The sequence below is a fragment of the Hyperoodon ampullatus genome (genome assembly GCF_949752795.1).
Source record: "Hyperoodon ampullatus genome assembly, chromosome: 10".
Classification (NCBI taxonomy): Eukaryota; Metazoa; Chordata; class Mammalia; order Artiodactyla; family Ziphiidae; genus Hyperoodon; species Hyperoodon ampullatus.
Genome location: NC_136923.1, coordinates 4,537,824 through 4,551,114, shown reverse-complemented (window position 1 = coordinate 4,551,114; position 13,291 = coordinate 4,537,824). Strand labels below are relative to the sequence as shown.

Sequence of the window (13,291 nt, the reverse complement as noted above, 5' to 3'; positions counted from 1 at the left end):
GCCTCATCAGCTGTGGTACACACAGCTCCCAGCAGCAAAGGCCAAGGTATTATTTTTTAATACCCGAGAAAGCCCTTGTGCGAGTATTATCTCTGACTCCTCAGGACAGCTCAGTGATGAAGGGACCATCATACCCCTGGAACCGGTGAGAAGAGAAGACTGAGGCTCAGATGGGACAGGGGCAGGGCCGGACTCGACCTCATTCTCTTCCCTGCTGCTGCCTCTCTGGTCCTGTCAGCTGTGTTGCCTACACGCCATCAGGCACCCTGAGACCCCCACGCTGGGGAGATGCAGGCAGCCAGAGCCCTGGGTCACTCTGCTCTGAGTGACTGTGCAGTCGCCGTGACTGGGGGCCATCCCATTACAGAGGCTGCAGAGCGAGGCCTGTCATCATGCCTCGATCCCTTGACATTTAGACACCTTACTGGTGGGGCTTCTCTTCCCCCATTCCACCCCTCATGGCTGACATGTGCTAGAGCACTAGCTGATGACACTCCCTTACGCTAAAACCTTCAATAGCTCCCTATGGCTCACAGATCAAATTAGTTCACGCAAGGAGCACAAGTCCAAATGTAGCACATTCCTTTTCAGGAATTTTCCCAGCCTTATCACCTCTCGGCCTCCCTCTGCTGGGTGCGTGTCCTCTCGGCTCCCTGGACCACCACCATTTTCTGGAAAGAGCACTCAGATGGGGACTCAGAACCGCTGGCTCCAAGCCAGTCCAGAGCAATCACAGGTGGGAGAGAGACCTGAGACCCAGATGCTCAAAAATCACATAGCCAGGGGCAGAGCTGGGACCCAAATTCAAGCCTCCTTATACTCCCAGAACCATTCTCAATAGCAAATATTCTTTGCTGTATTTTCAAATTATTTGCTGATGACTGTAAACATACAAGTCTTAAAGAGTTCAGATAACTCCAACATTTTGGATCCTAACACTTCCTTCCAATGGCGTCTCGTTAAAGTAACATCCAAATCTTTTACAAAGGCCCCTGCCCACCCATCCCTGGTCACTCTCCCCACTGCGTTCTGCTCTCCAGCCATGCTGGACTCCTGGCCTCTCCACAAACCCCCAAGGGCCTCCAGCCTCAGGGCCTTTGTCCCTGCTGTTCCTCTGCCTGGAACGCCCTTCCCCCTGATGAGGCCTGATCACCATTCAGGTTTCACTCCATGTCACCTCCTCAGAGAAGCCCTCCCTGACCACCCTGTCTAAACCGTCCCTTCCACCAGTCACTTTCTGTCACTCTGCTCTTTTTTTTTTCTTCTTTTTCACAAAAGAATAACCCCACTTGATACGAATTCAGTGAAGAAATGCACGAACTACAGAGATGACTTTTGCTCTCTGGCTGCGTCCTCTGCATGGTACGCTTATCCCCAGTCCACGGGCCGTAAGACTGAGGCCCCAGATGTCAGCACCATCTACACTCAGGCTGGAACAAAGACTCCACGCCTCCTCTGGGGCTCAGCTGGTCAAGGAGACCAGCTGCTGACATTTCACCAAAGAACGCATGCAATAAGGCTGTCTGCTATTAGTGAGAATTATTCTCACACCTCCCACAGAGGGAAACCCTGACTTTATGAAGGTAAAGCCACATTGTGATTAACACTTAATCAGGATTTTGTCTGCATTATAGCTCCGCGAGGATAAAAAAAAATAGCTGGGGCTTTAATCTCACGCTAATAAATGTTCCAATCAGTGCGTTCCTGACACAATTTTCTTATTAGGGTCCTTCCATGTAAATTTTATTGCGTTTAATTAAAAATTATTGCTAAAAAAAAAGAAACAGCTGCAGATGGTCTTATTTTAAGGCAGAAAATTAAAAACTGAATATTCTCATCAGTCAATTTCAACAAGAAGCACAGCCGCACGCATTAGGAATGTGATGGTTGTGAGACTATAATAATTTTTATGGCATTTCCAGGTCCTTTCAATGAAACTTAATGAAAGCTCTGCATGAGTTCATTTGTCAAAAACATAATAATAATAGGAAAGCTCCCGGCTTGCAGACCGATAGAAAGATACCAAGGAACACCACTGCTGGGCTGTGCCCAAAGCCCAGCGACGCAGCTCTCAGCACCAATGCAATCAGCCAGCAGGAGGCCTGGTTGCCACTCTGCCATATACCCACTCAAGGATGTGTAGCTGAGGCCGTAAATCACCTTTGTTTTACAAGGATGCATATTTTTGTTGCTGCAGCACTGTCTATGGTTGTAAAAAAATAAGTCAGCTTTCGCTGTCTCAGGGAATCACTTCACCGAAACATCTACTGCATTCTAAAGACGCTGGGGGCCAGGGAGGTAAGAAGGAGGGGCCCTCATGCTAGAGTCTGTGCTGGATTTCAGAATTCTAATTGCAGCCGCTGTCCTTGGTCTGGATTGTCCGTACAATTACCTCCCCCACCTTTGTTACTCGGCTTGTAACCTTTAACTTTTATTTTAGGGACTAAATTCTTATTATTTCTTGCTATGCCTTTGACTGGAAACCAGCACCAGCCTCTCATCCATTTGGGACCAGACAGACTGTAAAAGATAAACAACAGATTAAGAAGAGAAAGGCAAAGGCAGACACAGCTAGCCCTGGAGTGAACTGACGCTGGAGGACCGGGCTGCTGTGTGCATTCTAGAGACGCAACACCACACGTCCCACTCCCTGCCACAGCCCCGCGGGGTCTTCGTTTCCTCTGCAGGGGCCGGCGCAATGGCCTCCTGGCTAATGTCCCTGCTTCCCGCTGCTTCATCCCCTCCACTCTCTATCCTGCCAACAAGGCGTCCAGTCCAATGCAGCATCCCCACCACGGCCCTGCCCTGCTGAAAGCCAGCCAGGGTCTCCCCGCTGCCCTGGGGTATCGGACAGGCTCATGGAGCCGAAATGCAAGGCACTCCTCGGCTGGGCCCCAGGCTGCCTTCCCAAGTTCACCTTGCAGGCGTGGACACTGAGCTCCGCCTGAACACTTCATGGTCTTTTCTTACCCCCGACTCCTGCCCAGGCTTGTGCTCTTCCCGGACTGTGTGTCTCCATCGTGAACACCTTGCTGTGCCTCTGGCAATACCCGCGGGTACCCCAGACAGTGAGGGCCCCCCGCTGCCCCTCCTCAGAGCTGTCTGGATGGACCTCTAACAGGACCTTTATTACACTACGTTCTAAGGACCTCGGTCTGCCTTTCTCCCCAGCCAGACGGAAACACCCTGAGGGCAGGAACCATCACCCTCACAGTGCTAAGAACAGCAGCCGATGTTTAGTGGTTGGCCGGTGAGGGAATCGGCTTAGCCGGTGCAACGTTCTACGACCAACCAGGAACGAGAAAAAGATGGTGTGAGTTTAGTACTTAAGGCTTTCCACCCAGTCTCCCCGACGCAGCCTCCGTGTCTGCAGATGATGGGAACTGTTTTCCAGAATAAAGATATCGCAGGACGCGCTGAACTAAGGTTAGGTTATTTTCACTGCAGCTTCACCTGCTAAAAAGCACAGTGCCGCGTGTGTGTGTCTGTGCTCAGACCTTCCTCCACCTCCACATGTGGAAGCCTTACTTTTCCTTCAGTGCCTGTTCAAATGTCCCCTTTTCCACGAAGCTATCCCACCCTCCTCTCGACTCCTACTCTTTGGGCTCTGAGCATCTCCGATCTTGCATTTCAGGGACTTGGGTCTAAGTCCTCGTCCCACCACCCAACTGCACGTGCGCTGAGGCCGGTGACGGTACCGGGTCCCCCTCTCCACCTCCTCCCACACGTCACTCAGCACAGGTCCTATTCAGAGTTACTCATTTCTTGAATGGTCGTCATCGGTGAGCCAAAATATTCAATCCCCTGGATGCTCCCACTGCTGGTCCTCATCTCGCACTGTACCACGTGGCCAATCCACAAACTCCTAAGCATGTAATTCGAGCTGCATTCCGACAGGGAACAGCTCTGGAGGAGAGCCTGAAATGCTAGGCCTCGGCCCATCCACAGCTCTCTCTGGAAGGCACTGCTGCTCAGGGCTGAATCGTCTGAAGCTCCCCTAATGAGCGGTACAGACAGCTGCTCTAACCCAGAGCTCCTCCTGGCTGCTCCTCGGGCACAAGGGGCCACAGGAGGGCCAGGGTCCCCCCGAGGCCCTGAGGGAGGGAAAGACATCTGAGCACCTCATTAGCAAGTCCCAGGAGAGGCTGTCAGTCTTCTTGATGAGTTGCCAAGAGAGAAGTAAACCCACCAGCCGTGAGAAAAGAAAGGAGAGTGTCCTTCTGCTTCTCCTCTGGACCAACAAGCAAGGCTACCCCAGCCTAACTCCTGCAAGCAAAGACACTTCACAGCTGTTGGATGGAGACCACCAGCTAACGTGGCATTTTTCAACCAAAGAAAACAGGACGTGGAAAGAGCATTGGGTCGACAGGCAGAAAGACTGGGGTTTGAACCTTGGTTTGGCTACTTACTACCTGTGTGACAGAGGATGGTTTATACCACTTCCCTGGGCCTCAGTTTTCTCATCTGGAAAATAGGAACTGGAAATTCCTAAGGTGCCTAACTAATCGTGAGTTACAAGTCAAATAATAGCTACAGTCAGAGTCACAGAGTAGGCACCTCTGCTAGCGAGATTACGGAATCAAAAAAGCCCTGGTCCTGGGTCCAAATCAAGGCTGCTTAGGCTGTTGCCTGCAGCCCCAGCTCCATCTCATGCAGAAGGCAGAGGCAGTGCTGACACCACACGCCACCACCGAAGCTCACGAGTTCACGCCTGGTCCTGGTTTATGGACGTGAGGTCCTGAACATTGAGTCAAACACACGCAGAGCAGTCGTATGAGAGAGAGACAGAGAGATACTCCCTCAGTGAAAGGGACCCGATTCCCCACCTGCATCCACTGCTGTGTGACCTTGATCGTGTCGCTTGATAACAGCTAGTGCCTAGTGAACATTTCACTGTGTGCTGCATTAATTCATTTCGTCTTAATGACATTGTGAGGCCAGTACTACTATCATCGCCTTTTACAGGTAAAGAAACTGCGGCACAGAGAGCTAAGTCACAGTGAGTGGTGGAGGGCAGACTGAAAGCCAGGCAGCCTGGCAGGAGCCTGCACGCTTAGCCACCGTGCTCTCACAGGCTCTCCCTGGGCTGCCGTGTCCTCATCTGTAAACATAAAAAGCCACCAGAAATGCATCAGCAACAATATGCATCAAGAGTTGGAGAGGGCGCTGGAAAGGGATGAGAAAAAGCCAGCGCAGCAGTACGTTAACGTAAAATCTAGGAGGTGGGCGTATGGACATTCACTGTTAAACTCTTTCTACTTTCCTGTAAGTTTGAAAGTTTTCATGATGAAATGGGGAAAAGGGGCCTCGGGGATCTGTGTCGAGGTATAACACTGAGTGATTAAAGGAGACTCATCATCATGCAAAAAGCAAACTTACAATTTTGGGGATTTAAATGAGACACCCAGCACAAACCAGTGTGTGGTGTTTTGCATCAAATGGATATTTAATAAGCGTATACAAAGCACCCCAAACTGTGTTTCAGAGTATACTTAATAAATGATAGTTCTTTCCCCCGGTGAAGCACAAAATCACCAACTCATCGACATGCATTTATTAAGCTCCTAGTGCATAACCAAAATACTGAGGTCCTGTGGGATATTCAGAAGTAAAGACTGGGTTCCCCAACCAAGAGTCCTGACTGAGGACATAAAACACCCTATTTGAAAAGGATGAGTGTTGGACTGAAAACATTTTTTGTGCGTATGAGAGTCAATTCAGGAAAAAAAAAGAATGCTTTGGGGATACACTTTAAACCAAAGGATAACGAAACCTCTTTTACATACGGGGGTGGGGGAGCGAGGACTGTACATAGGTAACAATGTATATACACTTTTACTTTACAAGATAGAAAATGGTTAATAAGGATATTGTTGTAGCTTCGAAAATGCTATTATCTGTGTATACAAATCTCAAAGGAAGTAACTGCATAGAAGAAACTTTATAATCATCCATCAGACCCGGAGCTGCTGCTCTGATTTAGGGATCTCTAAGGGCTCTCGGAATTCTATTACATACTCAAAACATTTCTTGAAGGGAGGCACTGTCAGTGGAAAAAGGACGTGGATTTAAATAACATTGAATCACACCACGAGAGAGTCATCCCTTTTCAATCTGCCTGAATCCTTCTGATTATGCCAAGTAGAAAGTCTCCGCGTGGTGCCAGGATGCCTTTAACACCTCTCCCTGTTTAACAAAGGGACCAACCTCCCGCTCACAGCCTTGGCAACTAACAACCTCAAGCTAGACTTTACCCGTGCTATTTTAACTTCTCTTTGCATCCAACTTTTACAATTGCCTTCTTCTATTTATGACACCTAATACTGCTTTTCCATTTCCCAACAGTGGCATAAAATTTCCTTTTTAAATATTTTTTTAAGTAAAAAACATGGACTGATTTAAAGAAAAGCAGTGAGTGACAGCGCAGGTGGTTGAGAAGTACAGATGGGCTCCGATCCTACCGTTTTACAGAGGAGCAACCAGGGCCCAGCCTCCTCCAGGAACCCACAGCAACTCAGTGACAGGGTGGGCTCTGAACCCGCACGTCCTGCAGTACTGTCCTGCGCTCTTTCAGGACTGTCAGTATTTATTTTGGCTTCTGCCTCTCATCTTCACACTGAAGCAAGGTCTGGGGCAGGACAGGCAGCGGAAGGAGGAAGGAACTGTCTCCCACCCTCTCGTCCTGTCCTGTCCAACCCCAAGCACCCCTGGGCACGTGTCTCAGGTCAGCGGCACCCCTCCACTCGGTTCTCAAAGCCCCTATTCAGGCGAAGAAGCAGTGGCTCCTCACCCCGTGGCAGTTCCCCCTGCCTCTCAATTTCGTGTGTCTGAAGCCGCCCTTTGCCCAGACGTGTTCCCACCCAGAGCGGGGATGTCTCTCTCCCTCTGCTTCCATCTGTTTCATGCAGGGAAGCGGAAGAAAGCTTTGCTCACTGATTGATGTCCAAGAGGATGTGGTTCCTGCACGGGAGTTTCATCCCAGTCAGTCTGGCCTTCAGGGAAATAAATTCAGAGTGGGGCAACAGTGCTTTTGAAATTCAGAGTCTGACGGTTGAGTCACAATACTCAGCCAAGGCCCTAGGCTGTTGCACCAAATGTGAGATAATACAGGGAAAGCACCTAGCACGGTGCCTGGCACAGTAAGCAGTCAGGATACAGTAAGTATTAGCATTTTCTTGGGTATTTTATTCCCTTAATGTCATTATAGTTTGGATGAAGGGAGCTTTTTTGTTTTTTGGACTAAGTACAGATCAAGGCAACAAGGCCTTTGCATATGGCCAAGTAGCCTGTGCACTGTACAACCCCAGGGGCACCATATTAGACTAAAAGGTGAGTGGGACCCTGGGGTTGTGCAGTGGGCAGCCTGAACAACCAGACCTGGCATCCTTCAGCATAATGCACTACAAATTCCTGAACCAAGAGTCAGGAAATCTGAGTCCTGACACTGATTTCTCCACTAAATTGCTTAGAGATTTTAGGCAAGTCTCTTTCCCTCTCTGTGCCTCAGTTTCCTCCTCTGTAACAGGACCAAATGTTGGCTGAAGTTCCCTTCCAGCTATGAAATTCTGTGATTCAACAGAAGCAGGTTTCAATTTCCGAAGGACAGTCATACAAAAGAGGAAATGAGCTCAGCTGCCTGGCTTGAGGGGAAAGAGCCAGCATGAGCAGGGTAGGGATATCAGAGAGAATAGCTTCTGCCTCAGTGGGATAGGGACATTAGGCAGAGATAGCTTTTGCCTCAGGCAGAAAGAAAAACTTAATCAGAGTACCTAGCAACAGATGAGGCACCTCTGGGAGGTGGTGAGTTCCCTGTGGCTTGAGGAATTCAAGCACAGACCCAGTTAAGAGAGGGACCTATTAGACACGGGAGGTTTGACCGTACGCTCTTTGAGGTCCTTCCCAGCATGGAGATTTCATGGTTTCAAAGCCTGGTTCTATTTTCATTAGTGCTGGAGGCGTTCAGCTAGGGTTGGGTCTTGTCAAACCCCGCTGATAACTATTAACGCAACGAACTTGTCTGCTCTCCGTCTCCCACCCTCTTAAAGTTCACACACATCCACATTCTCCAAATTAAACTGGATCCCTCCGGCGGCACTGATGTCTACCTTTGCTCTGGCAAACAAACCTAGGAAGAACCAATTCATAGCCTTACCCAGACTTGGGGCAGGGAGAAGATGGAGCCAGGGTGGGGAACCACATGAAAAATTCAGGAGAATAAACCACACAATCATTTCTAGTGTCTACACTCCAGAGAGAGCTAATGCTAATTGCAAATCATTCTTATCTATTCATTACTGCAGGTCCCCTGGGAATTCTGAGCAACAACAGCTGTACCGGACTGGGGTGAGTTACTGCACACGAGGGGAAAGAATCAGGGTTTCCTTTAAAATCACCAGCATTCTGACTTTTCATTAATTCAGATCAGGTGCCCCCAAGCGTGTAAATGGTTGAGGCTGAATCGCAGTGCCTTTAAGTTGCATCCATGGTGCATAAAAAACAGCAAGATTTGGCAATTATCCACCTGGGATGATCAATAGGACATTCAGTCAGTCTCGGGAAGGTGGGGTCAGAAAACCGCCACCGTTGTCAGTAATTGCAGTGTTTCACGCTCACTTCCAAGGTGACTGAGTCCAAAAAAAAAAAAAAAAAAAATCAGATTGGACGTACCTCTTAAAGACCTGTATTCAGAAATTTAGCTCAGGGCACCCTTAGCTCTTTAAACAATTTAAATAAATTGTCTTTTCTAGTTCCTTTGAACAGAGTACATATTGACACAATAAAAAGGTCTCAATCTCAATTTAGGGTATTTTCCTGATGGTGAAAGATATTTAGTTTGACAAGATTCCAGAACCTTCTCTTTTGGTGACTTTCCCAGAAGGGACTAGTAAAGCCATCTACCTAGGAGATGAGAAATGTACCCCCAAATAACAGAAATACATACACTCACATGGGCACTATATTTGGCATCTGAGCCAATACTTTCAAACAGCTTAGGTACTCTCACCTTTTCAAACACTCTGCCTAGAGGTAGCACAAATCCATTTCCCAGATGAAGTAACTGAAGCCACTCACCCCAAGTCACAAAGCTAGAGAGAAACAGAGCCTGAGGCTAAAAAGCAAGTCTGTTCTGTCCCCTACGCCTAAGCCTGCCTCTCGGATAGTTACACCTGGCGAACAGCAAAGGAAATGTCATTTCACGGTACCTTTCTGCCTCCTGGTCTGCACTCTGCTGTTTGCTCTCAAAGGCGCTGAAGCTGCTCATGTCCACGTAGCCGTCATTCTCGTTTGCTGTGGAGAGGGCTCTGCTCTGATCTTCAAACAGCTTCGTAAACGTCCCAGCCCTTGGGGGCCTCCGGGGTGGAATCTGGATATTTTCATAGTCCGAGTTCATGGCCGGGATGTTCTCGTAGTCCGAAGTGTCAGCGTTGGGGAACGAGATGGAGCGCGGCTTGGTCAGGGGCAGGGGCAGAAAGGGAGGCCGGGAGCGGTCCTCGAAGGACTCCACCCTGGACACCGTCCTGCTGAAGGGGACGCCCTTCCTCTTGCCGTCCCTGTAGAAGATGAGGGAGGAGGGCGAGTCGCAAGCCCGGAGCTTGCCGGTCCTCGCTTTGAGCTGCGGGGAGTTGCTGAGGCTCCTCCGGTCCATCTCCAGGAGCCGGGCCGGCCCATGGTAGCTGGACTCCGAGGAGGACCTGGACGAAGACACGTTGACGTCCACGTGCACCTTGCTCTCCGTCTTCTTCTTAAACGTCAGTGCCAGGAACCGCTTAAAGGACGGCTTCTTCTTCTTGGTGTGCTTGTCCGGGGGCTCACTCTCCACCAGCAGCGAGGGGGAGCTCTTCGTGATGGGCTTCTTGGTGATGCAGGCCAGGTCAAAAGGGGGCGGGATGTCAACCACGGAAGACGGGGTGGAGGTGCCGCTGGATGGGAGGTGGCCCCTCTGAGAGAAGCTGCCAGAGGAGCCAATCATGCAGGGCAGAGAGAGGTTGTCGTCCTTCCTCTTGATCCCGTGGCCGTCTAGGCCACACGCCTCGGGCTCCCGGCACAGGGACACGGGGATCTCTCGGCCTTCCACAGAGAACGATCGTGGGTACAGAGTGAAGGCTCTGGGCTTTGCTGGCAAGGCCCTGCCGACGTCCAGCGGCTTCCCCTCCAGTGACAGGACCGCCTTCCTCGCCTCCTTGGTGGCACCCCCAATGCCAATGGCTGATGAGCCAGCTTCCGGTCCCGTTTCTTCCGGGACAGTTTCTGGGACACAGCCAGCCATCTTCCCGGAGTGGGGCCGGGCCCTCGTGATGACATTCTTCCTGTCGATGGGGACCAGGCCACCCTCCACATCAGAGCTCACCTCTTCCTTCAATCCACAGCCACTCGTGGTGTCTGAGGCAGCCTGTGCCTCGGGCTTCTCCCCCTCCCCAGGGTCCGCCCCGCACGCCAGGCCAACTCCCATCTCATAGGGGTTGGCGAGCGCGTCATCCGCGGCATCCTCCTCCTCTGGCATGACCACCACGTCAGGGACAGAGGGTCCCTCCCCGGCGCCGCCCTGCAGGGAGCCACGCCGGCCACATCCAGGCCCAGCCACGGGGTCCTGCTGCGCACGTTCCCCCGACCGCGGCTCCTGCTCTGCCTCTAAGCTTTGCGCTGACTCGGAATAAGGAGAGCAGCTGTCGCTACAGAAGGAGGTGCTCTCGCTTGGGAAGAACTCGTAGGGCCGTCCTGAGAGTGGAGCCACAAAGTCGTCCACACAGTCCCTCTCGAAAGGAATGATCTGGCAGCTCTCCTCAGCTCCTTCATCCTGCACAGGGTCCTCACCTTCTTGAGGGTCCCCTCCCGCCTCCTGGGTGACCACTGGTGTTTCTTCTGGGTCAGTTTTCTCTTTCGGGTCAGCTGGCTCATCCTGACCATCCTGGCCGCCACCTCCTGGGGCATCTTCACACGCCTCCTGGGAGATGTCAGGGCTGTCTGTGGCCGCCTCCGCCTCTGGGACACCGGGGGCCAACCCCTCGTTCTCTGGGGGCTCCTCGCCGCCATCGGCAGCGTCCCACTCAGCGGGCCCATCAGAGCCCACACGCTCGTCTGGTGCCTCCAGTTCTGTGTTGGTGCCGCCTTCCTCACCGTCCTCCTCTGACTCCCCGGGTGTCACAGGCGGCCCGGGCTCCTCACCACGAGCTGCTGGGTCCTCTGCATCGAGGTGAGTTAGAATGATATCGCTTGGAAGGACCGCCTCTCCATCCCCAGGACCCCCGTCCTCCAGGATGTACACGCTGTGTTCTTCCACCTGCTTCTCCTCCTCCTCACTTGTGAACTTCTGCTCCTCTGCCCCTGGGGCACAAGCACAGTCCTCCACCTCCATGTTCTCAGGAGTGGGGGTGACGCCTCCATCGTCCTCTCCACCCAGCACCGCTTCAGCCGGGGCTGCCCAGTCCTCTGCAGCTGCTGCCCCTTCCTGCTCACACCCCTCGCCTCTCTCCTGGCACTCCTCCCCGCCGCCGGCCTCCGGAGGCACCGTGACTGCATTCTCCACGGAGTCCCCATCTCTGGGTCCGTCCTCTGCTGGGGGAGCCCCGGGGGCCACGATGTAATCCTCGTCTGTCTCGGGCTCAGAGCATTCCGGGGTGGACCGGTGCTCGTCGTAGAGCCCCCTGTCTACGCAGGGCAGCTTCCCATTGCCGCATTTGTTCAAGCTGTTGATCATGTAGATGCTGGCCCTCCACTCACTGGGGGTAGCCAGCCTGGGCTTCGGGGCGATGGGGGGTTTCGGCCCCCTGGACATGGAGTTGGGACTGTGAAGACTCTCAGGCCGGGGTGACGAGGGGAATTTGGGTGCCGTCACTGGCGTGAGGGGACTGGCAGCCTTCGGCTTGGGAGCAACTGGTGGTTTGGGTGAATCTAAAAGATGAAAATAAGAAAAGGAGAGAGAAAAGGTACAGTTATCATTATTTCCTTCCAGTCGAGAGTCTCCTACTTACCATTCACAAGAGAACACTGAAGATGGTTTCCCAACCCACATGAACCCAATCTACCACGTTCTGTCAGGTTTACACTCTCCACCAACATCTTTAAAATCCCTGGACCTTCCAATAAAGATTCATTCTGTAAACAGGGTGAAGAGATCTTTCTTCTATGCACAGTCCAGCTAACAGAACCCAACTGAATGACACCCTGTGCTCCTCAAATAAAGGTGTCCACGTCGTTGCACTCATCCACTCAACAACGATGTAGTAAATGCTTTCGATGTGCACGGGCCCATTAGACAATGCTGGTCCTAACAGTCAGATCCCTGCTGCCCTCATGGAGCCCACAGTCATTCCACCATTCATTCATTCTTCTGTCTATATACGCAGCACTGTAGACGGTAGAGGCTTCTAGGGCCAAGAAGAGAAGAACGCCTCTGCTGAGGACTCACAATTGAATTAGGGAGACAAGACTAACAGAACAATTGGGGGACTGAGCCACAGACCCTTGGAATATGATGACTGAATATCTCCCTCCCTCCAGAATGGGACACCACAGGCTTGCGATGGTGGCATATGATTCTTCTGAGGGTCACCTCTGAATTCTACATGCTTCAAGACTGGTTTCCAGCTAACTGCCCTGCCTCCAAATTTCACAGGAGAAATTATATAGTATTTTCCAACATGGATATTTGCAAAAGGCCTTATCCCCTGTGGATGTTCAGGATCTATCAGCCACGGCAGAATAAAAGATGTAGCACAACATACACGTGTGACAGGAAATAGGGAAGCAAGAGTTGCCACGGCTAGGGAAGACCTCTCGGAGAAGGTGAAATTTCAGCTCACTTTTGCAGGATTGGAGGGACCTGGACGAGCGGAAGGGTCAAGGGAGGAGTCGCCCACTTCCAAGTTCAGCACCTGTCCTGCCACAGCCAGCCCATGCCTTCACACCTCCTGCCGTGCCTCCAGCCCCTGTCCACACTGCAGGCAGGGTGAGGAATGCAGATTTTCATGAAATGCAACTCCATCCGGCCAACTTCGCTTCAAAAGCACTGCCTGGCTGCTCACTGCCCGGGTTTAGGATGTACAGGTCCCCCTTTCAGTCCAGTCTCAACTCCCAGTTCCATCCCCACTAAGCCTTGGGTGTGATACAAAGCAGCCTCAGCATGCCAGCCCGGCTTGTGACAGAAGGAACACTGAGCAGAGGGCCCGGAGGTCTGTCAGCAAACTCTCCTCCTCCCCACACGTTTGACTCCCAGCTCAATCCTTGCAGCATCTAACCCTGGTCATCTCTAATGCAGGGCCGTCTGACAAATATAATGTGAGCCCCCTTTATC

At 51.7% G+C, this 13,291-nt stretch overlaps 1 protein-coding gene across 2 annotated transcripts in view; it reads right to left on the bottom strand.

Moving 5' to 3' along the window:
• FGD5 (FYVE, RhoGEF and PH domain containing 5) overlaps positions 1-11,887 on the bottom strand; it is a gene marked incomplete at its 3' end in the record, with an annotated part of 107,190 nt that extends 95,303 nt beyond the window's left edge. Inside the window, exon 1 of one of the 2 annotated variants that reach the window (XM_079713917.1) lies at positions 9,204-11,887. In XM_079713917.1, coding sequence (XP_079570043.1) covers positions 9,204-11,773 — 2,570 coding nt within the window. In that variant the 5' untranslated portion in view covers positions 11,774-11,887. The remainder of the gene's footprint in view (positions 1-9,203) is intronic. The other variant, XM_079713918.1, reaches the window with a different exon arrangement.
• Positions 11,888-13,291: the final 1,404 nt, after the last annotated feature.